This window comes from Hyla sarda, chromosome 4 (assembly GCF_029499605.1).
Source record: "Hyla sarda isolate aHylSar1 chromosome 4, aHylSar1.hap1, whole genome shotgun sequence".
NCBI classification, from domain to species: domain Eukaryota; kingdom Metazoa; phylum Chordata; class Amphibia; order Anura; family Hylidae; genus Hyla; species Hyla sarda.
This window is the reverse complement of record NC_079192.1, coordinates 58,469,553-58,496,924: the sequence shown is the minus strand read 5'-3', so window position 1 is coordinate 58,496,924 and position 27,372 is coordinate 58,469,553. Positions and strand designations below refer to the sequence as shown.

The following is a 27,372-nucleotide window of genomic DNA, read 5'->3' as shown; positions in this document are numbered from 1 at the left end:
ACATTCCGAGACTGTCTGGGCATGCTGAGTTGTAGTTTTGCAACATCTGGAAGGGTTACAGTTTGGAGACCACTTCACAGTGGTCTCCAAACTGTGGCCCTCCAGATGTTGCAAAACTAGAACTCCCAGCATGCCCAGACAGGCAAAGGCTTTCTGGGAATACTGGGAGTTGTAGTTTTAAAACTCCTAGGAGCAGCAGTGAAGATCACTGGTCCCCCCACATCAACAGCCTCCGCAGCCATTGCCGCCATGTTCCCCACTCTGCCTGGACTTCCAGTGGCGGGCAGAGAGGGGGATTTGCGGGTCAGTTCTTACCGGCCAATCGCAGGGGATAGGAGGAGGTGGCACCCCTGCCACCTCATTCCTATCTTTTAGGATGATTGAGGCTGTCTCTGACAGCTCCGATCATCCCTATTTTTCGGCAATCGGGTCACCAGAGACCCGATCAGCCCGGAATTGCGGTAAATCGCCTATCTGAATTGATTGGCGATTTGGGGGGGTCTCAGGACCCCCCCCCCCCCCCAGGGGTTTGCACGGGGTGCCTGCTGAATGATTTCAGCAGGCATCCTGGTCCGGTCCCCGCCCGGTGTATGGCGGGGACCGGAATTCCCACGGGCGTACAGCTACACCCTGGGTCCTTAAGTCCCAGGACATCAGGGAGTACCTGTATGCCCTGGGTCCTTAAGGGGTTAAAATTGTCCTCTTCTGACCCCTATGGCGATTTTATTTTTTTTATACAAGGCTGTATGAGGGCAATTGTTTTTCACTATGGTCTGTAGTTTTTATCTGTACCATTTTTTTTAACAGGCCTTTTTGATCGCTTTTTATTCAGTTTTTTCTGGAATATGAAATGACAAATCTGCAATTCTGGACATTTGGTATTTTTTTACATTTACTCCGTTGACCGTGTGCTTTTATTAATATTTTATTTTAATAGTTCGAACATTTATGCAGGCAGCCGTACCAAGTATGTTTACGTTTATTTTTGTTTACAATATTTTTTCATTTGAAAATATTAAAAGGAAGGGGGGTGATTTAATATTTTATAAGGGAAGGGGGGTTTATTCACATTTATTACAGCATCATTTTTATTATTACATGCACTCTTTCGATTTTAAACACTGTTTAGTGCTACACCATACCATAGCATTCATCAGTGTTATTGGTGCTTTGCTTATACAGGAGACTGTCTGTTTAGTAAGAATGCGATCTGGCAACACCTTTGGCCATCATGCCAGCTGAACAGGACACCATGATCACACCAGGGAGGTCCAATCATCCCTCCTGAAGTACTGGAACCAGTATTTTAATGATTTTAGACTGCGATTGACTTTGATCTGTGTGATCACCGATGCTCTGTGTTAATGCCCTTTGGCTGATAGCAGCCATTACTCATCATCCATGAAGTGAGCGCAGCTCCTCTGCTCGATTCATTGACTGTTAACGCTACATGATGTAAATTATCATTTTCCCATTTTTACTTAATGTGTTATTTTTGTGTGTAATAGTTTTCTTATGGCCTGTACAATGTCTTTATTCCTCAAGCTGTATACTAGAGGGTTTAACATTGGGACCAAAGTAACAAACGTCATCGAGAGAACTACATCTTGTTCTACAGAATTTGTCAGGTACAAGGACATGGCGGAACCAAAGTACAAAGCAACAATTGTTATATGGGAAGAACAGCTTGAGAACGTCTTCCATCTTCCAGCCGAAGACTTAATTTTCAAGACAGTATAAATGATACAGATATAAGAGGCCAGGATTAAGAAAGCCACTATGACCCCAATTATCATTGCATCTACAATAATGAATATCTTCAAAGAAATGGTATCACCAAAGGAAGCAACACGTAGAGCTTTAAGATCACAGAAGAAATTTTTGACCTCTACTAAACCAATAAATGTCAAGTTATTGACCAAGCAGGTCACAAGGGAGGCGTTCATGGAAGCAACAAACCACGCTGGAAATGCTAGTAATACACAAACCTGTTTACTCATAATAAGAGAGTAATGTAACGGGAAGCAAACTGCTATATAACGGTCAATGGCCATGGCTGTCAACAGAAAACACTCTGTATCAGCAAATACTAGATACAAGTACATCTGAGCTATACAAGCAGCATAAGACATGACATGGTCACCAGTGTGAGATACATAGATCAGATTAGGGAGCGTTGTGGAGACATACAAAATGTCTAATGTGGAGAGATTGCACAGGAAGAAGTACATGGATGTGTGTAACTGGGGCTCCAGACATATCAATGAAATGATGAGAAGGTTCCCACTAAGAATAGTCAGATAAATCAGCAAAACCGCTGTTAGAATAAAAATTCTATCATTCTCAGATATAGAGAAGGCAAAGATGTAGAACATTGGCTCCAAAGTGTCATTGGTCATTTCTCCAAGCATTTTATATCCTGAAAGAAGCAGTGAGTTTGAAAGTTGGTAGGGCTTACAAATTCCCTGGCTGGAAATTAGTTTTCTTTACTTCCCTTTACAGCCATATAAGACACTAAAACAGTGGTCTCCAAACTGTGGACCTCCAAATGTTGCAAAACTACAACTCAGGTAGCATAGTTTCCCCATATTAGGTAGCATAGTTTACCCACATTAGGTAGTATAGTTTTCCCACATTAGGTAGCAGTTTCCCCACCTTAGGTAGCATAGGCCCCCCAACACAAAGGCAGACACACACACAGACACACACACAGAGACACACACATAGACCCACTTACCTGGCCTGCGCAGCGCAGCGCTTATCCTCTCCGGTGGCCTGACGATTGACATCCTCCTGCGCGGGTCTGCGGAGGTATGTCACTTGTGTGACGTCCCCCAGTCAGACCCGTGTCAGCCAGCTGCAGATTCCCTGTCTAAAGTGCCCGCTGCGCTATTATGCACTGAGGCCGCTTTAGAACAGTGAGCAGAGGCGGCCCAGTGGCAGGGCCAACCCTTCCAAGAGCCTACTAGGCACAAAAAAAGGGGGGGAAGCAAAGTGTTGCTCCTGAAAAGTGCCACCCTGGACCAATGGTCCCACCAGGTCCCATGGTAGGGCTGGCCCTGGAAAGGCTCACACGCTGGGCCCCCAGTGCAGCTGAACTGGCTGCACCGGCGATATATACACCCCTGCCACCATTCATGTAATGCATCGGTGAGTATGGGCCACAAGACGTTCATCTTAAATAGAAAATGGCATGGTAATATGAGAAGATAACTCTAGGGGAAGCTCCATAAGGTAATTGCAGAAGTGTAGAAACACATGGTCATCATGTAAATGCATGGTCATGCTTGTAATAAATGGAAGACCTTGGTATGCCAGAGAGGTCCTGGGTGAGGGCACACTTAGACATTAAACAGTTTACATTGATGTGGTCTGAAATGGCAGGAGGTACTCAACCCCAAGTGCAATTGTGCACCTACGCTGGGATGAAGGTCCTGCAGTTGTGGTCCATTGCTATGGGCGATCCCCAGCATAATATGCATACAATGGCGGATGCCTGCAGATGGTCACAAGTACCACAATGACATCCTACACCAGATAAATGTGTGGATGCGTAACACTCATAATTTAAACAAACAGCTACATTGACATGGTCTGAAATGGCAGGAGGTACTCAACCCCAAGTGCAGGGCATTACTATAATGTCCAACCGGCCAGCACACATGGGATCCTGTTCACTAAAGACCCGCTCTGACCATTAAAGAGTACCTGTTATTAAACATGTTTTCTTTCCTTCCCTAATGATTACCCCCCCCCCCCCCCATTCCTAATGTTAAGCCCCACCCCTGCCTTTATTTTTATTTTTTTGTAGATTTCATTTTTTAGCATTTGTCTTCAGCTCACTCAAAGTGAATTCCAGCATTCTGAAAAGGGCGTTCTCCAGCAGGCACGATGTGATCTAAAGCCCTGCCGGGGTTCCCTTCACCCCTCTCTATTCTAGTGTGAGCGCAGCTTAGACAGTCATGTGTTCTCCCGGTACTGTATTGCATACTGTACCTAGTGTGGTGGTCCCCAAAGTCAGAGTTGCTACGTTCAGATGGTGTCCCCCAGGTGGGACGACCCCTGGTGGCCTCTTTGTTTTCTAGTGCTGGAGTGTTAATATGTATATATTTAATAATGTGTATATTTAATATAAGGTATATTAGAGTACTTACCATGTTAGCGTCGCAGGACCTTCGGTCATGTGACTATGTTAATTCCTCTATGGTATGTTAGAGGACCTTTGGAGGTCCTTGGGTCACATGTTACCCATAACCCTTTGTAATGGTGATTGACAGAAGTATTGGACCAATTAACTCTAGTCCAGCCCCTGCCCATATAAGGGAGCTGTAGCCAATTATCACTCTCTTGGGTTGCTGTTCTTGTGGATGCCGTACTAGCAGGACGGATCTGCGCAACTGTCAAAGACACGCTAGGCCAGAAAACCTACCAGCCTCAGCTAAACTAAACCGTGAGTTCTAAAATAATCCCCACTAAAGCTAGCGTGACTACTGGAATGCAACTAAATCCCCTAAATCCAGTGGAACAGCGCATATCATCCTAAAGACTCTAAATTGCTTAAGGTCCCAACCTTTGTCAATCTCCAAGAGAATTTGCTTGTATAGAGACTGTTCCGGTTATGAAGTTTGCATAAAATCTTCAGTAAAGTTACAACTGTTTTCAGCAAACTCTCCGGTTGTGGACATTCAATTATTCTCTACCTCCCTATCGCTCTTGGGAAGGGTGGCGGTAGGACAAGCATTACAGAGGAGCCCTCACCCTGGCGTCACGAATAGCAAGGGTTAACCAGACATCCTTTAGTCACCGCACAGCTATACCCCATATACCCTACTCCTCCAGGCTATCACAGTCACGACAGTCACAAGCACAACAGGCTGCTCCTCAATCCCCTCCTTTCTGCATGGGTAATACAGAAAGGAGGGAGATTGGAGCGTACCTGCCATGCTGCCGCACAAAGCGCTCTCTCTCACCTGCTTGATAGACAGGGCTTTGAGCGAGCACTGTGCAGAGCTAAGGTCCTGACTGCATTTCCTAATTTTGTTCTCTTGCCAGCAGAAGACCAAACCTGCAGTGCGAGGAGACAAGGAATGCGGGCAAGACCCTAGTGGCCGAAATTTCATGGCCAAAGAAAACATATTTATTTTCTAAAACAGAAATACATTAGAAAGTTTATTAAAATCACCAGAGGAATAAAATATCCAAAATTAATTTGAATGACAGTGTATGTCTTTCGGGTACTCCCGCGATCTCCCTGCTTCACCCGGCATTCAGTTAGAGAGTCGGGTGCAGCGCTGGAGGCTTGTGATATCACAATCATTCCCCGCTCGTAATGTCACAGCCACGCCCCCTCCATGCAAGTCTACGGGAGGGGGCGTGACAGCCGCCACGCCCCCTTCCATAGACTTGAGTTGAGGGGCGTGGCAATGACATCACCAGCAGGGCGTGGCTGTGACGTCATGAGCCCCCGCAACGCCAGTCATCCGGCACGGAGCGAAGTTTGCTCCGTGCACCAGGTGTCTGGGGTGCCACAGCTGAGATCGTGGAGGTTCCCAGCGACGGGACCCTTGCGATCCGAAATTTTGTCCCTTATCCTTTGGATATGGGATAAGATGTCTAGGGGGCGGCATACCCCTTTAAGTACGCACACCCCCATCCGAGTACAGTGCACACATGCCACACATTGTATTGCTGTTCCTTCCTACCTGATGGAGTAGGTAGTCCATCAGTTGTAAAGAGTGATATCAGTTCCAAAAAATCTCCGGAACCGGGGGAAGGGATGGTGCAATGATTACCATACTATAAACAGGTATGTGGTCCACTCCCACTCACCTGTCTTCATATGCCACTATCTCAGTTTTTACAGGAGACCACAGGTTTTCTTTAAGTTACCAGGGAACTGGCAAATGTCCTGTGTCTTGCTCTTCTTTATAATGGCAAATCAGGTATTAGCAGTTAGAATATGAGTTGCATTACCTTTGTAGGTATAGTCAGAGTATTGTGTTTCACTAGGAACACTTTTTTTATGGCATCATGCAGGGCAATAGTTATCAGGAGCTTGGTTATAAGAAATCATTTGGTGTGGTATATGAGTAAACATGTTGGCCAATGTCTATGACCAGTGTCTATGTCAACCTCTCTGGATCTGGAGAAAGTAAATCTAATTGTTGCTTTTATTATTATACTGTAAAACTGACACCACAATGCAAAAAAACATAATGGACCAGTTAGGTTCCAAAAGGGTATATGTGATATATTCTATGATGGCTCAAACATAACAGAAGGTTCCACTACGCCAGATGTAGCAATACATCATGAAAGTCTGCAAGCAAATAAAAAATGAAATAAATGAAAAGAAACAATGGCCCTCATTTACTATTCTAAACCCGACCTCTTTTGTCGGGTTTTTCTGGCGCATCTTTGTCTGCGCCATGTCGCAGACATCGTGCGCCAGTCTGCGACACTATGCGACATTTTTTCCCGACGGACCCGATGTGGATTCTCCCAAACCCGAAAAAGGGGCGTTTCCCGACATTTCTGAGCTTTCCCACGTATTTATTAAGGTTTCCAACCCGAATTTGTTGAATTGTTGTGGATTTTTTCCCGACAGCTCAGAGGAGTTGGAAACCAAAACCAACAAAACCCACGTGCGACAAACAGGATGCGACATAATAATAAATACCAGGGGAAAAAAGCAATCGGGTAAGAAAGCAAGATAGACTTACAACCCGATTTTCTTAGTAAATGAGGGCCAATGTGTCCTCTACTTGGTACAGGGGTTGTTTTACCATGGTCATTCACAGGATTCACCAAAAGCACACAAAGTTCCATACTGACCCTCAATAAAATTTTTATCTCAAGCAAGGTCCCATAGTTTTGACTAAAGCTGGGGTAGATGTATAAAAGTGGATTCCAGTTCAGCAAGATTGAAGTTAAAAAGTAAGCCATGATTAAAGGGGTATTCCGGCTTTATACATCTTATCTCCTATCCAAAGGATAGGGGATAAGATGTATGATCGCATGGGCATTCAGTGCCAGGGGCTGCATCGAGATGGCGGGGGTCCTCAGCAGCAGGACCCCTGCGATCATACATCTCATGGTCTATCCTTTGAGTAGGAGAGAAGATGTATAAAGCCAGAATACCCCTTTAAGATTGTGTGTTAGTGGCTGAAAAGCATTGGTTCTATTCACGTTGTGGATTTACCACTGTATCTATCTATATTTGTCAAATGAAAAAAAGCTTATTTTTTACCTTCAATCTCGCTGGATTAGAATCAACTTTTATGCATCATTTCTAGGATATGCCCTGAAGTCTAATAAGTGGTGAGCAAACTGGTGGGAGGCCCACTCTTTGCTAGCAGCATCGGCGTTGCTTTATTCTTCCCACTATTCGGTCGGCTCCACTTAGATATCTCCAGAGTCTGCTATAGTTGGACTATTCCAACATGTGCACACAGATGAAAAAAGTCCACAACGCTGAACCCCAGCTTTCTCCAAAGTGTGGCCAGGGCAAGAGGGTCCTGTCTTAACGCTCCCATTGATTTCGGTGGGAGATACAGAGCAAGATCACATGAAAAGAAGGGACATGCCACAGCTTTCCCTTCCAGTTCACCATCTGCCATTGGAATCAAGTGAAACCACGTTTCCACATTAAAAAAAAAATGTACAATTATTGTTCGTGGGAACATGCCCTTATAGTCAATGATCGACTATACGGCCTCCATAGAAAAATAAAGAGAACCTGTCATCAGAAAAAAAAATGTTAATAAACCAACAGGAAAACATAATTCCTCTGATAATACTGTACCCAGCCATGTCCTGAAGAGCTCATCCCAATCCCTCAATGTTCTGAAAATAAACTTTTAGGGTCTGTTCACATGCTTTTAGCAGGTTTTCTGCTATGGAAAGTTTAACCCCTTAACGACACAGGACGTATAATTATATCCTGTGTCGGCTCCTATTATGTGAAACAGTGAAATCGTGGCATCCTGAACAGCTGAGAGGACAGCGGGAGTCTTCTTACTTTTCTCCCGGCTGTCCGATCGGCGCTTGATTGCTCGAAGCCTGAAATCCAGGCTTGAGCAATCGAGCACAGATTATAATGGCATAGCATTGATCAGTGTATTCAATCATTGTAATGCATGTTATAGTCCCCTATGGGGGCTATACCATTGCAAAAAAATAGTTAATAAATGTGATTTAACCCCTTCCTTAATAAAAGTTTGAATCATCCCCCTTTTCCCATTTTAAAAAAAACTATGTAAATAAAAATAAACATGTGGTATCGCCGCTTGCGTAAATGTCCGAACTATAAAAATTTGACCACATGTTAAATGACGTGCCCATAAAAAAAAATTCCAAACTCCAAATTTTTGGTCACATTTTATACCATAAAAAAATTATAAAAAGCGATTAAAAAGTCCAATCAAAATAAAAATGGTACCGATAAAAACTTCACATCACAGTGCAAAAAATGAGCCCTCATACTGCCCTGTATGCAGAAAAATATAAAAGTTATAGGGGTCAGAAAAGGACATTTTTAAACATAATTTCCGTGCATGTAGTTATGATTTTTTTTCTGAAGTAATACAAAATCATACCTATATAAGTAGGGTTTTCATTTTCTAAACATTGCGGGATTGGGATGAGCTCTCAGGGGCATGGTTGGGCGCAGTAGTATAAGAGGCATTATGTCCTTCTGATGGTTTAATAAAAATGTTTCAAGTGACAGGTTCCCTAAAGGAAGAGCTATCAGGAGATGAAGAGGCAGTGATAGTGCTTTATGAATGTCACTGCTATTTTGTTCTACTGACACAATGGTCAAAAGATGTCTATCATGACCCCAATTATTTACATTTTCCTCTATTTGCAAAAGAAAAATACATTTCTGGTGGCACAATACGGGATGGTGTTTCCCCGTACCCTTCTCCTGTCCTGTCAGGCAGAGTCCCTCTATGTCCTCAGGGCCCCCTGCAGTGTTATCCCCTATGTACATATGTTATCCCTTATAAAGTGCAATGTACCTTTAAATATTTTACCATGTGATTGTTACCCAGGAGGCACTAGTGACCAGGTGACCCCCCCCCCCCCAAGTGACCTATGGGCTCCTTGCAAAGCCCCCCTATATAACCAGGGGAGGGGCTGCAATAGCTCTTAGTTCCTGAGGTCCAGTGCAGTCAAGTAGTCTCAGTGTGTGTATCCGGAGCATTGGAGGCCTCAAGCCTAAAGTCTGCAGCCAGTCACAGTGGCCTGCACCAAAGTCTGTCTAACTACTGCAAGTCCCAGCAAGCCTGTGAGGTCCCCCTGTGTCACTGGTCACCTCCTTGGGATATTGGCTGTACTGCATAGACTGTGTCCTCTGTCTACCCTCAGTAAAGCAGCCATTTGTTCATAACTTGGCATCGGTGACTTCATTGCCCCTGTGCCTAACTCAAGACCAGCGGTGTTACCTTCAGGTGGTTAAGGCCAAACCATGCCCTGGCGTCACGACAAGAAGGGGTTAATAACATCTGCCCCTTGGGTTACAACATCTACCCTGCACCTCACACCTCGACGCCACACATTTTTCTGCAATATAATCTATAAATGTAATACACCTACTACTCAGATCCAGCATGCTGTGTGTTATAATGTCTTCTTCTACCGAGCCGCCAGCGTCTTTCTATCGGGATGACCAAAATAACTGTACATGTTATAGACACCATATCCGTCACAGATAGTGGAAGTTTCAGTATATTCCATGATTTTGGCTCATGCATGATTCGTGCCAGTGCGGCTCAGTTGTCATGGCCGACTCAGTAAAGTGGGTAAAATCCAAAATTACTCTGCATAGGTAAAAAATACTTTGTCAGCAATTCTTGCTCAATAAGTCTGTTCAAATGCAAGAGCTCAAGAATTAAAAAGGTATCCATGATCAGAAAAATATATCTGCTTTCTTATAAGAACAGCACCGCCCCTGTCTTCAGGTTGTGCATGGTATTACAACCCTGCTTCATTCACTTCAATGGACCATTGACACTGACATCATACTAAGCCACACTAATATGACTCCACCCCACCAAACATCGTAATAGCCATTTCCAATTCCTCTCCAACTAAGGATAAGATCACACGGCTGTTGTGCTCCGGTCCCTTAAGGGAGCTGTTCGGCACATTAAACGGCCTGACCAAAACTGACACCACTGGGTCCTGAGAGATCCCATTGACTTGAATGAGGTTAGTCAGGTGTTCAGCATTTTACAGGGGTTGAGCAGAGAGAAAAAAAAATAGGCCAGGCTGTATTTTTTTTCTCCACTCAACTCCCTTCCTTCTGACAATGGAGTTCCCTTTACCGGAGGATGCCAGCAGTGTGAACAAGCCCTAAGAAGTAATCCTTATCCCCATCTAAACTACCCTGATGTCCATTTGAAGACAAGTTCCATTAAAATTCCAATTAATTTTTTTTTTGCCTTACATGAATAGATGACAATGAATGAAATTATGTATATGATCTACAATAAAATTGATCACCATATGGAAAAATTTTAAATACAACTGAATTGCAAAACAAGAGTAACCCAAGAAATAGGAAAGAGTTGTTTTCTTGTTTCTAATGTCTTTCTTTTAGTGCTTTTTTTGCAGGGTCTATTTTACAATGATCGGAATTTCAATGTCCTATAAAGATATTTTAAGCAAGACTATATACAATAGAGAGTATTTTGCATAAATTTGATCATTCATGAAAATTTTACTTATAGATGATTAAGCAAAGTTCCTTTAAAGCTCCTATTACCTTAATATAAAATGGAGTATAAAACAGCAACACACACAGTTCAAAAGGTAATATATAAGTATACACTGTACAGCAAAATACAACAGTGTGCATATTATATAATGTATGTTCTTCCTTTAAATGCTGATATAAGGATTCACTGGCAATTTGTTTTCTTTTTATGCTTTTTTTTTTTTTTAAGCACCTGGGACTTTATCTCATGTGAATTATTATGATAATTTTAGTTATGCCTTTGGCTTGGAATATTGATTAAAGAACAAAAATAAAATAAAATTAATTAATTAATTAATTAATAAAAAAAAAAAGAAACAGTAAACATTACCAATGTAATTGATGCATTTTGTTGTGTCATCCTTACTAAGGATGTGTTCACACATTCAGGTTTTTAAGTGCAATTACTGTATGAATATTAAGCCGGATCATAAATGAAGGACATGTATAGAGGAAAGACTGAGGCTTCTTCTATTTTATAATCCATTTCTAACTTTGCATTCAATAATTACAATTAAAGGAGAAGTCTCACTTCCAAAATTTGGAAAAACGTATCCCCTATTTCCTTATCTGCAGGATCCCAGGGGGTCTGACTGCTGAGACCCCCCGCAATCTGCTGTACGGACCTCTGCTCCCCCTGGAATCAGCGTATCACGAGAGTAACTCTCCCATAGAGATATATGGAGGGGGCGTGGTGGCTACCTCTTCGGGCAGGGGTCATGACACGCTGCTCCCAGGGAGGGCAGAGGGCCCGCACAAGAGATCGTGGGGGTTCCAGTGGTCGGACCTCCCACGGTCTAAAACGTATTCCCTATCCTGCTGATAGGGGATACGTTTTTCAGTATTTTGGAGGATGAGATTTCTCCTTTAAAAACATGAAACTTAAGAAAAAAGAAAATATAATACAGACAGGTATTCATATCTAAAGATGAGCAAATCAATTCTAATAATTCTAATTTAAATTGAATTTTAGGGGATTTGTTTCAGGCAATTTGCACCAGGATCAGGTACTTTTCTTAGAGACAGGAGTCCCTGCTACTGTTCGTATGGAGTGGCAAGATATTCACTGCATGCCTGGTTATTCAGTGTACAAGAGGAGAGCAAACACAACAAGAACGTGGTCTCAAATGTCAGGAAGTGCTCGAGCCCAAATGCTGGTGTGCATTTATAGGGAATAGCAAGTCCTGCACTTGTGGTCCGTTGCTATGGGCAATCCCCAGCAAAAAATGCATACAATGGAGGATGTCTGCAACCACAAGGACCAACATATATCATCCTTACCCGATGAATGGGTGTGTGGATGTAAACATAGAGAAGTACAGAAACACAACATAAACATAAATGCGCTGGTGTGGTGGATGTAACAATGACATTAGCTAACCCTCAAAACTGATGTAAAATTGAGACATTAGCCAGTATATCCTTATATGAAGGACATACCTGAGCCCGCATACCACGCCAAGGTTTCTCAAGTGATGCGTTTAGATGCACCTGTGAGGCCGGCAACTCATCAGCCTACTAAGGTGGGGCTTATAGCCTGTGTCAAGATTCGGCAGGCTGGGGGTGGATCCTCTGTGTCAGAGAGGGATTGGCGTGGACCGTGTCGGTGGACCGGTTCTAAGTTGCTACTGGTTTTCACCAGAGCCCGCCGCAAAGCAGGATGGTCTTGCAGCGGCGGTAGCAACCAGGTCGTATCCACCGGCAACGGCTCAATGTTGGTCCTTGTGGTTGGTTGCAGACATCCTCCATTGTATGCATTTTTTTCTGGGGATTGCCCATAGCAACGGACCACAAGTGCAGGACTTGCTATTCCCTATAAATGCACACCAGCATTTGGGCTTGATCACTTCCTGACATTTGAGACCACGTTCTTGTTGTGTTTGTCTTGTATTAATATACCAATGCGCCTTTATTATCATGTATAGGTAGCATTTAGATGCACCTGTGAGGCCGGCAACTCATCAGCCTACTTAGGTGGGGCTTATAGCCTGCTTCCTCCCTCCCATTGTTTGTGTGACCACACACTGGAGTTGACACTGGGAGCAGTCTGTAAGTCGGACCAAAAGCTTTTGTAATTGCGCATTTGCCCCTGTTTTCTTGCTTATCATGCACAGGTAGGTTTAGGTCAGGTCCCGCATCACTTGAGAAACCTTGGCGTGGTATGCGGGCTCAGGTATGTCCTTCATATAAGGATATACTGGCTAATGTCTCAATTTTACATCAGTTTTGAGGGTTAGCTAATGTCATTGTTACATCCACCACACCAGTGCATTTATGTTTATGTTGTGTTTCTATACAAGAGGAGAGGCTCCTAACTTTTGACTATAATCCCTGCGCATGTATGGATGGGAATCAGCCATCAAATCCTAATTAAATCCAACAGCAAATTCAAGCAATTCAATTGAGTGAATCTCTATTGATGAATTAAAGTGAATCTGTCACGTAAGATAAACGTATTAAACTGCACAAAGTATGTAATAGGGCTTAAAGGGGCACTGAAATGGAAAAAATAATTTTTTCATCAATTGGCACCAGAAAGTTAAACAGATTTGTAAATTACTTCTATTAAAAAATCTTAATCCTTCCAGTACTTATTAGGTGCTGAATACTACAGAGGAAATTCTTTTCTTTTTGGAACACAGAGCTCTCTGCTGACACCTCTGTCCATTTTAGGAACTGTCCAGAATAGGAGAAAATCCCCATAGAAAACATATGCTGCTCTGGGCAGTTCCTAAAATGGACAGAGATGTCAGCAGAGAGCACTGTGGTCATGATGTCAGCAGAGAGCGTTGTGTTCCAAAAATAAAATAATTTCCTCTGTAGTATTCAGCAGCTAATAAGTACAGAATTTTTTTTATAGAGGTAACTAACAAATCTGTTTAACTTTCTGGCACCAGTTGATTTAAAAAACTCCTTTATTCCTTTAAAGGGGTACTCCACTGGAAAACATTTTTTTTTTTTATCAACTGGTGCCAGAAAGTTAAATAGATTTGTAAATTACTTTTATATAAAAATTTTTAACAAGTCTAATCCAGCCATACCTGAGTTCCTTTTGTAGAGTGTGTTATCTACTTTGTGTGGCTCAGGGTCCGCGATGCCTGTTTGTTGCTCAACAGCGTGATGTAAGTGGAAAGAGGCAGTGAGGCCCTGAAGTATAGCGGCCCCACCATTCCAACGTTTCAGATGACTCCTGGCTAGTTGACAAAGCAATATTTATGGAGATCACACACCCTACAATACCAACAAAGTTATGCCTAGATTAGACCTGTTAAAGGGGTGCTCCATTGCTAGACATCTTACCCTTTATCCAAAGGATAGGGTGTAAGATGTCTGATTGCAGGCGTCCGGCTGCTGTGACATCACGCCTCCTCCATTCATGTCCATGGGAGGGGGGCGTGACAGCAGTGACGCCCCCTCCCATAGACATGAATGGAGGGAGTGTGGTGTGATGTCACTAGGGGGCATGGCATGATGTCACAATCACGGCCTCCCAAACCCAGCATTCTGAAAATAATGTTCAGAACGCCGGGTGTCTGCACGGAGATCCCAGGGGGGCCTGCAAATTGTGGAGGAGAAATTTTAGATCATTCCTCCAATGCATAAATATGTCTGGGATTCCTTGTGTGTACGGCCCCTTTCAGGTCATGTCACAGCATTAACCATGAAATAAAAATTCTGATATGTGTCCGAAAATGTATGAATAAATTGACATTGGGGATTTGTCATTCTCTTTGTAAAAGAGGTGTGTGCTCATTGGTTATTGAAACAATCAATAAGAGCCTTGTTCAGCCTGATAATGGAAGCGCTCAATAGGTAATGTAGCCCCTGTGCTGCTGAATCCATGCCCGCAGCTAGGGCCGCAATACCAGCCCTAACCCATTATTACTGGGGCTGGCATGAGGGTGCAGGAATGCAGGGTGTGGTAACACCATACAGGTAAGATGATTAAAGAGAAACAAAAGGCACAATTTTGTCTCTTAAAGTGTTCCTTTTTTTGTTTTTACAAATTAGTTTGTATCTGGGTACTGAGATTTCTGCCAATTGCCAGAGGGAAGTACTCAGATTAACACTTTCTATTCATGGCATCTCTTTACTGCAGAACACTGGCTTCATAGACTTTCTATAGAGTCTGTCTCCTCGCTGGAGGAGGCGGTGGGGAGAACAAGCTCTCAGCTGAAATCTTCTTGCTGAAATCTTCTTCTTCTTATAATGTAGTCCTGCCACCTCTACTTTTTTTTGGTCGCACTTGGGTATGATCATAAAGCAAGATGGATTTTCCCCATACACCTTCAATAGATGAACATTCATTTAGCCACTGGCTATTTTTTTTGATCACTTTATACACATGACCATTATGCAATGTGAATGAGGTGAGGGGAGGTAAACAGCTGCCAGACAGCTCTGGCAACCACTTATCTTTTGCACAATGAATTGATAAGGCAGTTGGAATCCAACATTTCCAACCCTACTCGCCAAAACACACAGTTATGGCCGTAAATGTTGGCATCCCTGAAATTTTTCTAGAAAATGAAGTATTTTTCAGAGAAAAGGATTTCAGTAACACAGGTTTATTCCCTTTGTGTATATTGGAACTAAACCAAAAAAGGGAAGGAAAAAAGCAAATTGGACATAATGCCACGCCAAACTCCAAAAATGGACTGGACAAAATTATTGGCACCCTTAACTTAATATTTGGTTGCACACACTTTGGAAAAAATAACTGAAATCAATCACTTCCTATAACCATCAATAGGCTTCTTACACCTCTCAGCCGGATGTTGGACCACTCCTCCTTTGCAAACTGCTCCAGGTCTCTCTTATTGGAAGGCTCCTTTTCCCAACAGCAATTTTAAGGTCTCTCTCAGGTGTTCAATGGGATTTAGATCTGGACTCATTGCTGGCCACTTCAGAACTCTCCAGCGCTTTGTTGCCATCCATTTCTGGGGGCTTTTTGACGTATGTTTGGGGTCATTGTCCTGCTGGAAGACCCAAGATCTCGGATACAAACCCAGCTTTCTGACACTGGGCTGTACAGTGCGACCCAAAATCCATTGGTAATCCTCAGATTTCATGATGCCTTGTACACATTCAAGGCACCCAGTGCCAGAGGCAGAAAAACAACCCCAAAACATCATTGAACCTCCACTATATTTTACTGTAGGTACTGTGTTCTTTTCTTTTTAGGCCTCATTCCATTTTCGGTAAACAGTAGAATGATGTGCTTTACCAAAAAGCTCTATCTTGGTCTTATCTGTCCACAAGACGTTTTCCCATAAGGATTTTGGCTAACTCAAGTTAATTTTGGCAAAATGTAGTCTTGCTTTTTTATGTCTCTGTGTCAGCAGTGGGGTCCTCCTGGGTCTCTTGCCATAGTGTTTCATTTCATTTAAATGTCGACAGATGGTTCACGCTGACACTGATGCTCCCTGAGCCAGCGGCACAGCTTGAATATCTTTGGAATTTGTTTGGGGCTGCTTATCCACCATCCAGACTATCCTGCATTGACATAATTTTTTCTCTTTTATCCACGCCCAGGGAGATTAGCTACAATGCCATGGGTTGCAAACTTCTTTATAATGTTGCGCACTGTGGACAAAGGCAAATCTAGATCTCTGGAGATGGACTTGTAACCTTGAGATTGTTGATATTTTTCCACAATTTTGATTCTCAAGTCCTCAGACAGTTCTCTTCTCCTCTTTCTGTTGTCCATGCTTTGTGTGGCACACACAGGCACACAATGCAAAGACTAAGTGAACTTCTCTCCTTTTTATCTGCTTTAAGGTGTGATTTTTTATATTGCTACACGTGTAACTTGCCCCAGGTGAGTTTAAAGGAGCATCACATGCTTGAAACAATCTTATTTTTCCACAATTTTGAAAGGGTGCCAACTATTTTGTCCAGACGATTTTTGGAGTTTGGTGTAACATTATGTCCAATTTGCTTTTTTTCTCCCTTTTTTGGTTTAGTTCCAATACACCCAAAGGGAATAAACATGTGTATAGCAAAACATGTGTTACTGTAATCCTTTTCTGTGAGAAATACTTCATTTTCTAGAAAAATTTCAGGGATGCCATCATTTACAGCCATGACACGTTAGAAGGTCAATCAGTCCTAGGGGCGGAGCCTGACCGCTAAGCTGGATGGCCGCATAACCATGCTGTTCTCCACAGCCACAGCTCACACTGGCCTCTAATGACCTAACGGCCTCAAACACTAACCCTGTTGAAGCACTCCCACAAATCCAATCAATATTAGACCAATATGGGTCCTTATCAAACTTTAAGGTTCATTACACAAAGTCAGAAATTCTTAATGTATCCGTAGCAGTTCTCCTAGCAGAACTGAAACGACACTCCCCATATAAGTGGCCATCCCATAGTATTACTTATTTAGGTGTCTCCCTGCCATCCTCTTTAGACCAGTTGTTTACATTGAACTACGTCCCATTACTTCAAAAGATGAAAGCACACCTCACTGAATACAAACTACCTCTACTATCCTGGCTGGGTAGAAAGAACATGCTCCAAACATATATAGAGCCATTGATCCTATACCTCTTCCAGATTTTTCCAATTGCTTTGCCCTCTAAGTACCTTCTTCAGTGGAGACAGTTATTCACCTCCTTTTTGTGGGCTGCTCGCAAACCACGCCTTCCACTACGCACATACATAGATGGATTGAGATGGCCTCTGGGTCTAGCCTTCTTCATGGTGCTGATCTAGAGTAGTGTTGAGCTTGAATATTTGAAATGCTAATTTTTACAGTGAATATCGGCACTTAGCAATTTCGCGAATATTTGCACTATAGCGATATATGTTCGTGATGACGAATATTCGATTTGTTTTCACAGTACACATCACAATGATCATCCCTCCCTGCTTCCAGATTGTGGTCCAAAGAAGGCTGCAGTATTATTTACTGTGTGAGTCGGTGTGGAGCGCGAATATTTCATATATGCAAATATTCGCTAATATCAACACTTCCAGAGGACACTGATCCCTCCCTTCTTTTAGCTTGTGAGAAGGATGAAAATACAGTTGTCAGAGGTTAGCAACATCCCTAGCAACCAATAGGAAAGTTGCCCACAGATAGTAAGTTGAAAGATATAATCGCGCATGCGGAAATGCGAAATTCGCGAACATAGGATGAATATTTGTCCATATATTCACAAAATATTGTGAATTTGAATATGGCCTATGCCGTTCATCATAAATCTAGAGCTATCTCAATTATGCTCCAATTTGGCTTCCAGTATATAAATGCTCTCAGGCTTCCGACAAGGGACATCCATGCCCAGATCATTATTGAAAGGCACTTTAGTGGTTAAAAAGGCATATGATGAGGGGGCAAAGACTGACATTAGGAGCACCAAATGGATCTCTCCGCTATTGCCGAGCTCTCTTATCCCACATGTCCTGTCTTGTATATCTTCCTCAGTAGATGTCTGGTCAAAACTAGATCATGTCCCTATTAAAACTTTGTCCTAATGGAGAACCGCCAACCTCAGACATCCTATCTAATCTAGTGCCCAATTTTAGCCCTAATTTTCTCCACACGCACATATTGCAAACTACATGTAGGTCATTACTAAAGATGTCATTGGTACAGACCCCTCATGGATCGATAGGCTACTGTTAACCTCAAGCTGCAGGAAAATCATTTAAATTAGTCTCCAGATGGTTTAGGACACCTGAACTCCTGCATAACTGGGGTCTAGAACCAAATAGTGATTGTTGGATAGGTTGTAATCAGGTTGGCTCCTTGTCGCACATTTGGTGATATTGCCCTATGATTACGATTTACTAGTTAGAAATTGGTAAACACCTCTCTGGCATTTTTCAGACTACTGTGCCTCTTAAGTGCAGCTCAAACAGGTGGGTGGCGAATACAAGATTGTGGGGGTCCCTGCGGTGAGACATCTTATCCCCTATCCTTTGGATAGGGGATAAGATGTCTCAGGGCCGGAGTACCCCTTTAATGCCTTAATGCCCTTGTGCCATTATTTCTCTCCCCCCACCCATCCCCCTGAGATAATTAAATAGATAGATATATAGATACACATCCCTCCCTCCCATACACTTTGTTTTTCCTTTTTTTGTTTACATTACCCGGTACCGCTCTGAGTCCTGTTCCCACAGTCCCGTTCGGCACCACACAGAGGGGTGACGTCCTTCTGCGCTGTGTGGTACCTCCGTGCGATGTCACATGTCTCCCCAGCAACCACGCAGCAGCCGTAAATTAGCCAAGGACCAAGCTGCGGCCGCGATACTTTACTGAGAGCTGCCGTGGCCATTCCCCACAATGCGCTAAAAAAATACTGGCCAATGCATGGCCAGTATTTGTCAGCGCATCAGCTTACCCCTGAACAACCAGTGGCATACCCCTAGGGGTACACATACCACCGGTTGAGAATCCCTATTTTACACCACAATTGGTCCTGTGGATTAGTGCAGAAAGATTTTTCGCTCAGTGGCAAACTTTTATTGGCCCACTAATTGGCAACAGTAAAATCCTTGATACCCGTACATTGGCGTAAGCCAGAGCGCCCATCATTACAGGGATGAATTAACAAAGTTTCCTTGATCTGCAGATTGGAAGAACTTTCTAGTTGGAGTAACCGCTCCTATAACGCTTGTTTCAAAACCTGGTTTCCGTGGCTATCCTATAAGGAAAAGACATTATGCCATCTACTTCCTTAGTCTAGTCCACATCATAACCATAACTATACCAACTGTTTACCATTGTCCGTAACTTGGCATTGGAGTCTTTATTGCCCCCATGCCTAGCCCAGGATCCAGCGGTATACCTTTGGGTGGTTAGAAACATAGAATGTGTCTGAGGATAAGAACCATTTGGCCCATCTAGTCTGCCCAATAATCTGAATTCTATCAATCGTTCCTGGCCCTATCTTATATGAAGGATAGCCTTATACCTATCTCTACCTTATATGAAGGATAGCCTTATACCTTTCTCTATCTTATATGAAGGATAGCCTTATGCTTACATGTTACATACATACATACATGTTTAAACTACTTCACTGTATTTGCAGTGACCACTTCTGCAGGAAGGCTATTCCATGATGCATCCACTACTCTCTCAGTAAAGTAATACTTCCTGATATTACTGCAGAAACCTTTTCCCCTCTAATTTAAAACTATGTCCTCTTGTGGTAGTTTGGCTAAACCATGCCCTGGCATCATGAATACAAGGGGTTAATGCTATCTTCCCTGAGGGTAACAACATCTGCCCTGCACCACACACCCCGCCACCACACTATGAGGGATTGATTACATCAACCCCTCTGGGGATCAGCAAAGTGATATATAAAGACTGGAGATGTGCTCTGCGACAGTGCATCTGGATCATCTAGGGCACAGATCTCCACAACTATACCACAGGTATCATAGCATAACAACAACAAGGGATTCTACAGGAATATACAACATTTACACACACACATATGTGTGTGTGTGTGTGTGTGTGTGTGTCTGTGTGTGTGTGTGAAATAGCCAAGAGGCCATTGTAAAGAGATTACGAATTTACTGGTAAGTGCTGTAATACTCTGATTATGTGTTCTTTAGTTGCTTGTTAAGGCTGTGTTCACATGTTCAGGTTTTTATTCACAATCATTGATTACAAAAACAGGAAGGGATTATAAGAATAATAAAAAGGAGAAGTTGCAGTTTTTTCTTTATAGGCATCCTCCATTTATGATCTCTTCTAGGCTTTGTCTTTAAAGGGGTACTCTGCCACCAGACACCTTATCCCCTATCCAAAGGCGACCTCTGCGATCTCCGCGCAGCACTCGGCATTCTGAGGGGGCATGATGAGATGTCACTAGGGAACCCAGTGTTTGTTTAGAATGCCGGGGGCTGAGCGGAAATCACTGGGGTCCCAATGGCGGGACCCCTTCGATCAGACATCTTATTCCCTATCTAGCGGCAGAGTACCCCTTTAAAGTCAATGTGTCATCAATATTATGCTGCCCAAACTGCCAGCAACATAAAACTGGTTCAGGCATTGCGATCCTGACACCCTAAGATATACCCGGGTGCTTCAGAGAAATCTTAGTTTTAAAAGGCGGAGTTGACCCAGGTAACTACTCCTCCTGGCAGCTGCTTGAGTGGCGCTTCTCTTCATAAACACTGCTAGGGAGAGACGCGTCATTTTACCAGGTCTCACGCGAGCAAGACTACATAGTGCAAGAGACTCGTAGCCACTTAGCAGCCCAAGACTGAGCTTCAGGATCTGATAAAGAACAGCTGAGGAGGCTTTTGTGGCCAGGAGGGGGCAGTCTGCATCCACCTCCTCTGGGGTATATTCACACTGCGCCTCCAGCTGTAGTTTTGCAACAGATTGAGGCACCCGGGTTAGGAAATAAAAAATAAATAAATGTGTATCTTGTGCTATATTTTTGGGACTAATTTATTATTTTTATTTACATATAATTTGGTAAATAACCTCTGATGTCTTTTGTTGCTGGTCCCCTGGCCTTCAATATGTCTGCCCAGACCAGAGTGGACCTGCGGGGAGCACAAACAAAAGGGATCACACGGGATGCTTTTTCCACTGCAGCCATGGTTGTAACTGGAATTTTGCATTTAAAGCCGTAATAGGGGTGGTCCGACCTTTCAAAATTGATGGCTTGTCCTCAGGATAGACTATTCACATTAGATCAGCAGGGGGTCCGACTCCTAGCATCCTAGCAACTTTTTAAATATTTCTTGCTGCTAATACCACAGCAGATGGAGCAGCATACTAATGGTAAGTCGGTGAAGGCCACGTGAGGTGGCCGAAACATCACTGTATGTTTTGGTGTAAATAAAGCCACCATTCACCTTACTTCTGGAGTGCTGCCATGTTTTTGCATTTCTGCTAATACCTGCATTGATGTACTTTCACTGCTGTACTGCATTGGTCTGTCCTGGGAATAGGCCATCAATTTTATATGGCTTGATGATCCCTTTAAAATAAACAGAAAGATAAAAATTAGGTTAGTAAAATGTGCTACCTAACTGTTCTGCTGTTACCATCCTGGTGGTCATCTGGACCCCACTGTCCTCCACTTCCTGGTCTCCTGACTAGGGGATCTTCTACATCAGCTGTGACCCCTTTACTCTTACCCCAGAAGCATCGGCCACATTTATTAAATAACATGCCAAAAATATCAGAACTCTCATAAATAATCCCATTATTAAACATTTAACATAGTGCCATACTTAGTGAAAAAAAACAACCTAAAAAACTATGCCATCAAGCAGGAGGGGAGCTTGAAGGCAGTACGACTTCTTCATGGGTCCTACTTTGCCCTTGGTTGTCCCTTCACTTAACCCAAGGACACCCCTTTTAGAAACCATTCCCCCTTTTGGACCTCACCCACATGGGTTTTTCCACAACTGGCTGGGTACCACTTCAGCCTCTCAATCCCATTCTCTCTGAGCCCCGGCTAGGCTCTCTCCAAGTGCCTCCAAGTCCCCCTCTAGCTCCTTCCGCTGCAGGCAACTTCTCTGGCTTGAATCACCTCACATTCTGACCCCACCCCTCCTGACCCTCTCCTTTTATAGCCTACCTCCAGGCCACCCCTCCTGTCCTGCTCTCTGACCACTTAACCCCTTCCTAACCACTATACCGCTCCTGACTCCTGATCTGACCCATGGACCCCCTCTGATCCCATTCTGTCTACCTTGGGGGCTGTCTATCTTAACACATATACCAGCTCAGCCAACTATTGGCCTCAACAGTCAACCAGTGATTGGGTATTTCCTTGTGTCAAGACAGGACCAGCAAGTGGAGATCAGTGGGGCCCTGGCACGGTGAGGGGTTCATGAAGTGAGTATAGCTTTTTTTTTTGCTTCAATTTTTTTTCTCTGTCTACAGTATTCCCCCTTTTTTTTAAGTTTATCCTGAAACACGTCCTCTTGAAAGTGAAATTAATCTTTTTTCTTGTCTATTATTTTTACTACATTGCAGAATAGAACTCATCACAAATTGACAATGGAGATAAAAACATGACAAGACAATGGTGGCTCTCACCTGAAATCATCATAATGTTTAGAACCATTATTTTCCCATGATCTACTTATAGAAATGACAAGGGACAATCATACCATGCATTCAGATTTCATCATTGTTGGCTTTTCCAATTTTCCTTCCCTAAATGTTCCTTTTATTTTGTTCTTTCTTGTGTCTTATATGACCACGTTGATAGCAAATCTCTTCCTCATTTCCCTCATAACTTTGAGCACTTTGCTGGTGACCCCAATGTACTTCTTCTTGTTTAATTTGGCCGTGTTGGACATCACCTACACATCTGTCACGTCTCCAAAGCTCATCTGTATGTTCATCATGACCAATAGCACCTTGTCTCATAGGGAGTGTGTAATCCAGTATACTTTCTTTGTTGCTTTTACCTCTGTTGAGTACTTCCTCCTCACAATCATGTCTTACGATCGGTATGTGGCGGTCTGTAGACCTTTACATTATCATATGGTCCTAGACAGGAGGTTTTGTGTTATAGCCTCTCTTATTGTCTGGATTAGTGGCTTTATTGTCTGCATGCCTATATCTGTTAGCATGTCCCAAAACGTCTACTGCTCCTCCAACATCATCAATCACTTTTTTTGTGATGTTGCTATTTTGCTAGAACTTTCCTGCACCAAGACAGATTCTACACAGAACATCATACTATTTGAAGGGGCCTTGTTCTTGACCACCTGCTTCCTTCCCACCGTGGTCTCTTATGTCTTTATAATTCATACTGTTTCCAAGATAAAGACTTTAAGTGGGAAACATAAGGCCTTCTCCACCTGCGCCTCCCATCTTTTCACTGTCATTTTGTTCTATTCAGTAATTTTCACCCTTTACATGATGCCGAGAGCTTCACTTACCCAAGATCAACGCAAAGTGATAAGTGTCCTTTTCTCGAATGTTATACCTATGGTGAATCCACTGGTGTATAGTTTAAGGAACAAAGATGTAAAGAGAGCCTTGAAGACTGTTATAAGACGCTCAAAATTAGTTTAGTCTCACATTACGGCAAGTTGACTCCAAAGTCAACACCAAATGGCTGTATTCTGCACCAACTTACATGTCATCAAATCTGTAAATCCAAATTACCCATAAGGTGTTTCCCAGGGATAATATAACAAATTCTTAATTTCCCATTCAGGCTTTCGCCCTCATGGGACTAATTTCCCAAGCTTGGGAACCCTATTTTCTTAAAATTTAACTTTTATTGTTATTTCTATTAAAAAATGTTATAGAAATTGTGAGAAACCAAAATTAGAATGTGGGTTAAAACCACAGACATTGGGTCAGTATAGGGTTGAGTATTGTGCTCATTCCCATTTATAATTTTTATTTCAGTTGGATGTGTTGTCATGCTAACTATACGCCACAAAAATAACAATAAAATTATACACCCCAGAAATAACAATAAAAGTAAAATTTTAAGAAAATAGGGTTCCCTAGCTTAAGAAATTAGTTCCATGAGGGCGAAAGCCTGAATGGGAAATTGAGAATTTGTCAAATCTGACATCTCTGACACTAAATCGAGTGGGGCATATCAGGAGGATCTTTGTTGGGAAAAAGGTAAAAAATTTAAAGTAATATATCTTTATTACAAAATTACAAAGGATATAAGTTAGTAGAAATAATATAAAGATATATTGCCCTATTGTCTGTTTTTCATTTTTCTTTATTAATTCTTATACATTTAGCTGGCAAACAGAAAATAAGTGAATATGACAGAGGCACAACACAATATATGAAGTAAATGGTGGAATGAGAACTGCTAAACATATTTGCAGACTATAGTAGAATAACAATATATATATATATGTGTGTGTGTATATATATATATATATATATATATATATATATATATATGAGTTCTTAAGGTTACTTAACTGCTTTCTGACTATATATCCCCTTTTAGGGTACGTTCACATGTGCGGATTTTCGCAGCGGATTTAGCTGCGGATCCGCTGGTGAAGGCCCCGCTGTATGCTGGCTTTATATGTGCCTGCTGGTAGTGGCAATACGCTGCTACGAGCAGACACAGTGCAGTGATGTGCGCGGCTTACTCGCACATGGCGGCCGCTCTCCCTGCTCTGAGCTAGGCAGAGAGCTCCCGCAATGTGCGAGTATACTGCGACTCGCACATTGCAGTGTGTCTGCTGGTAGTGGCATATTGTTGCTATGAGCAGGCACATGTAAAGCCAGCATAGAGCGGGCCTTCACCAGCGGATTTGCAGCGTAAAATACACTGTAAATCTGCGTGTGTGAACGTACCCTTAGGGTACATTTGCACTCTTTACACTTACCATATCCACTATGGATTTGCTGCTACAAGTTTCAACAGGTTTCATGCTGTTAAATCAATGCAAATAAATATACAAACACAGCATCAAATCTGCAATGTATATGGTATGTGTGAATAGAACCAAAAAGGTGATTGTCCCAAAGCAAGGCTGAGTTGCAGCATGCACACTATCTCCCTTCCCGTTCTGCATGAATAATGTACAGGATTTGGCTTCCAGCACTAAGCCTTCTACATCAATCACAAAGGGGTGGGGGAGGGAGGGGGCTTGCATGCTGCAGCTCAGCATGGTATCTAGAACTCTTTAGAGGAAAACAGTGGTATCATAGTTCCCCCCCCCCCCAGCTGTCTGCAGCTCTGAGTTATATATATATATATATATATATATATATATATATATATATATATATATATATATATAGCGGACAAATTCTCTTTAAAGGACATCTGTGGCAAAATACAACTTATCCCCTACCTACGGAATAGGGGATGTGTCTGATCGCGAGGTGTCCAACCACTGTAACAGCCCGCGATCTCCTGCACGGGGCCATGGCTCTGCCACGGGTCTCCCATGCAGGAGGCGTGCCGACCGCAGTGTGACCTTGCGGCTGACACGCCTCCTCCATGTAGTTCTATGGGAGAGACGGGGAGGCAGAGTTCGTGCCTCCCCGCTTGTCCTATAGAACTTTATGGGGAGGAGGCGTTGAGGGGTAATACCTCGACCGTAGAGAGGTTAACGCTACACGCATTAGCCGCTCACATAGAGCAGCTATGCGAGACCTCGTTTGGGGTCCCATCGGTCGGACTTCCCGCAATCAGACACTTATCCCCTATCCACAGGATAAGTTGTATTTTGCCGCAGATGTCCTTTAAGGGTAGAGTTACACAAAGCAAATATGCAGCGGTAGACCTGTGTGTGCAGTGAGGATTGGAGGTGCTTGTCAGTGCTCTGGGCCGGCTTCCAAACCTTACTACACACACAGGGCTGCTGCGGGTAAGCTATGTATGTCTGATCATAGGAGAATAGGCAGCGCATTTCCCTCTGTACAGTGAGCCAGAAGAAGCACAAACCAGTGCAAAACGGACGTTGCTCAACTTTTTGTGTATTCTGCATGTGCACCCACAAGTTTCATGTTGCAATAAAGCCTGAAATAATTGCTGGTGAGTTGCCACATTTCTCTATTCTATGAAGATTACATGGGACTTGCTGGAAGCTATTTATCTGTATGCACAACCAAAATGAGCTACATCTATAGTGGCTGTGCTGTAGTATCAGGCCAAATTTGAGTCACAGTAGTAATGCCAGCTGCATTCTATATTTTGAGGTCAAATAACTTAATACGAATATGTTCACTACAACCTTGTATCATAGAAAAATAAATATCTGTCCAGCCAGGTGGAGAAAGTCCTTGCGCTTTGTTCAGAAGAGTTCAGCCCCCATCAAGTGCTGGCAACACATGGCACAAAGGGCAGATGTAGACATTATTGACTTATAAAGGGAGTGGAATTGCAGTTCTATCTGTGCCATAGAGCCTATGCAGGATGAAATTACTTTATATGAGGTTACCAGTATTACAAATGATATGGCATAGCTGAAGGCTTTACTATAGAAGAAGTCTTCATAAGCCTGCACTCATAAGCTCTTCATACCTTTATTGCAAACGTTATTGAAGTTATTATATCATGTTTTTCCAGCTACTGGTTTTTATGTCAATTTTGCATAGTTGTCATGTATTACGCATTCCGCATTCTGCAAAATTTAGAGACCTGTCTTTAATTTTGCAGAATTCCACAGCAGAATCCCATTAAAGTCAATGGGGCTTTGAACTTCAGCAGAATTCTGTGTTTTGTGAAGACAGAATTCAGCCATTTTGAACAGAACAGAACCGTGTGAACATAGCCCACTGCACCCAGTGCGAGCTGGCTCCACCTGTATTCTTGTCTTGCTTTACTATAGACTTAGATTTAGTGCCCATGTTGCTCCTTTGCACTGGAAGAAAAGAAGAAACAAGGTAACACATGACTGCAGAATCAGATTGCACACAAAAAGTTTTTTTTTTAAATTTTTGTAGTTTGTAACTCCAAAGATTAAAGGAAGATTAATATTTGGAAAGTGACTATAAACACAGAATCTGTATATTGTATAACATTCCTGTATATTTGGTATATATTGAGAGCTATCAGTCACTGAAATGCATGTGAGGGGCAATGCCCACAGGATTTCTCTATGTGTGGGTTGGAAGAGCAGGACTCAGAGGCTTTCTCTATGCATGAGAGGGGTGTAACAGGA

The 27,372-nt window shown here is 42.8% G+C and overlaps 1 protein-coding gene across 1 annotated transcript; it reads right to left on the bottom strand.

Moving 5' to 3' along the window:
• Positions 1–1,481: 1,481 nt before the first annotated feature.
• On the bottom strand, positions 1,482–2,411 carry LOC130367358 (olfactory receptor 1496-like). The gene has a single exon (XM_056569772.1). It carries the CDS (start codon positions 2,409–2,411, stop codon positions 1,482–1,484), a length of 930 nt encoding a protein of 309 aa, XP_056425747.1.
• Positions 2,412–27,372: the final 24,961 nt, after the last annotated feature.

Coding starts and splice junctions, on each gene's coding strand:
- LOC130367358 (XM_056569772.1), bottom strand. CDS start 2,411: ATGCTTGGAGAAATGACCAATGACACTTTGGAGCCAATGTTCTACATC.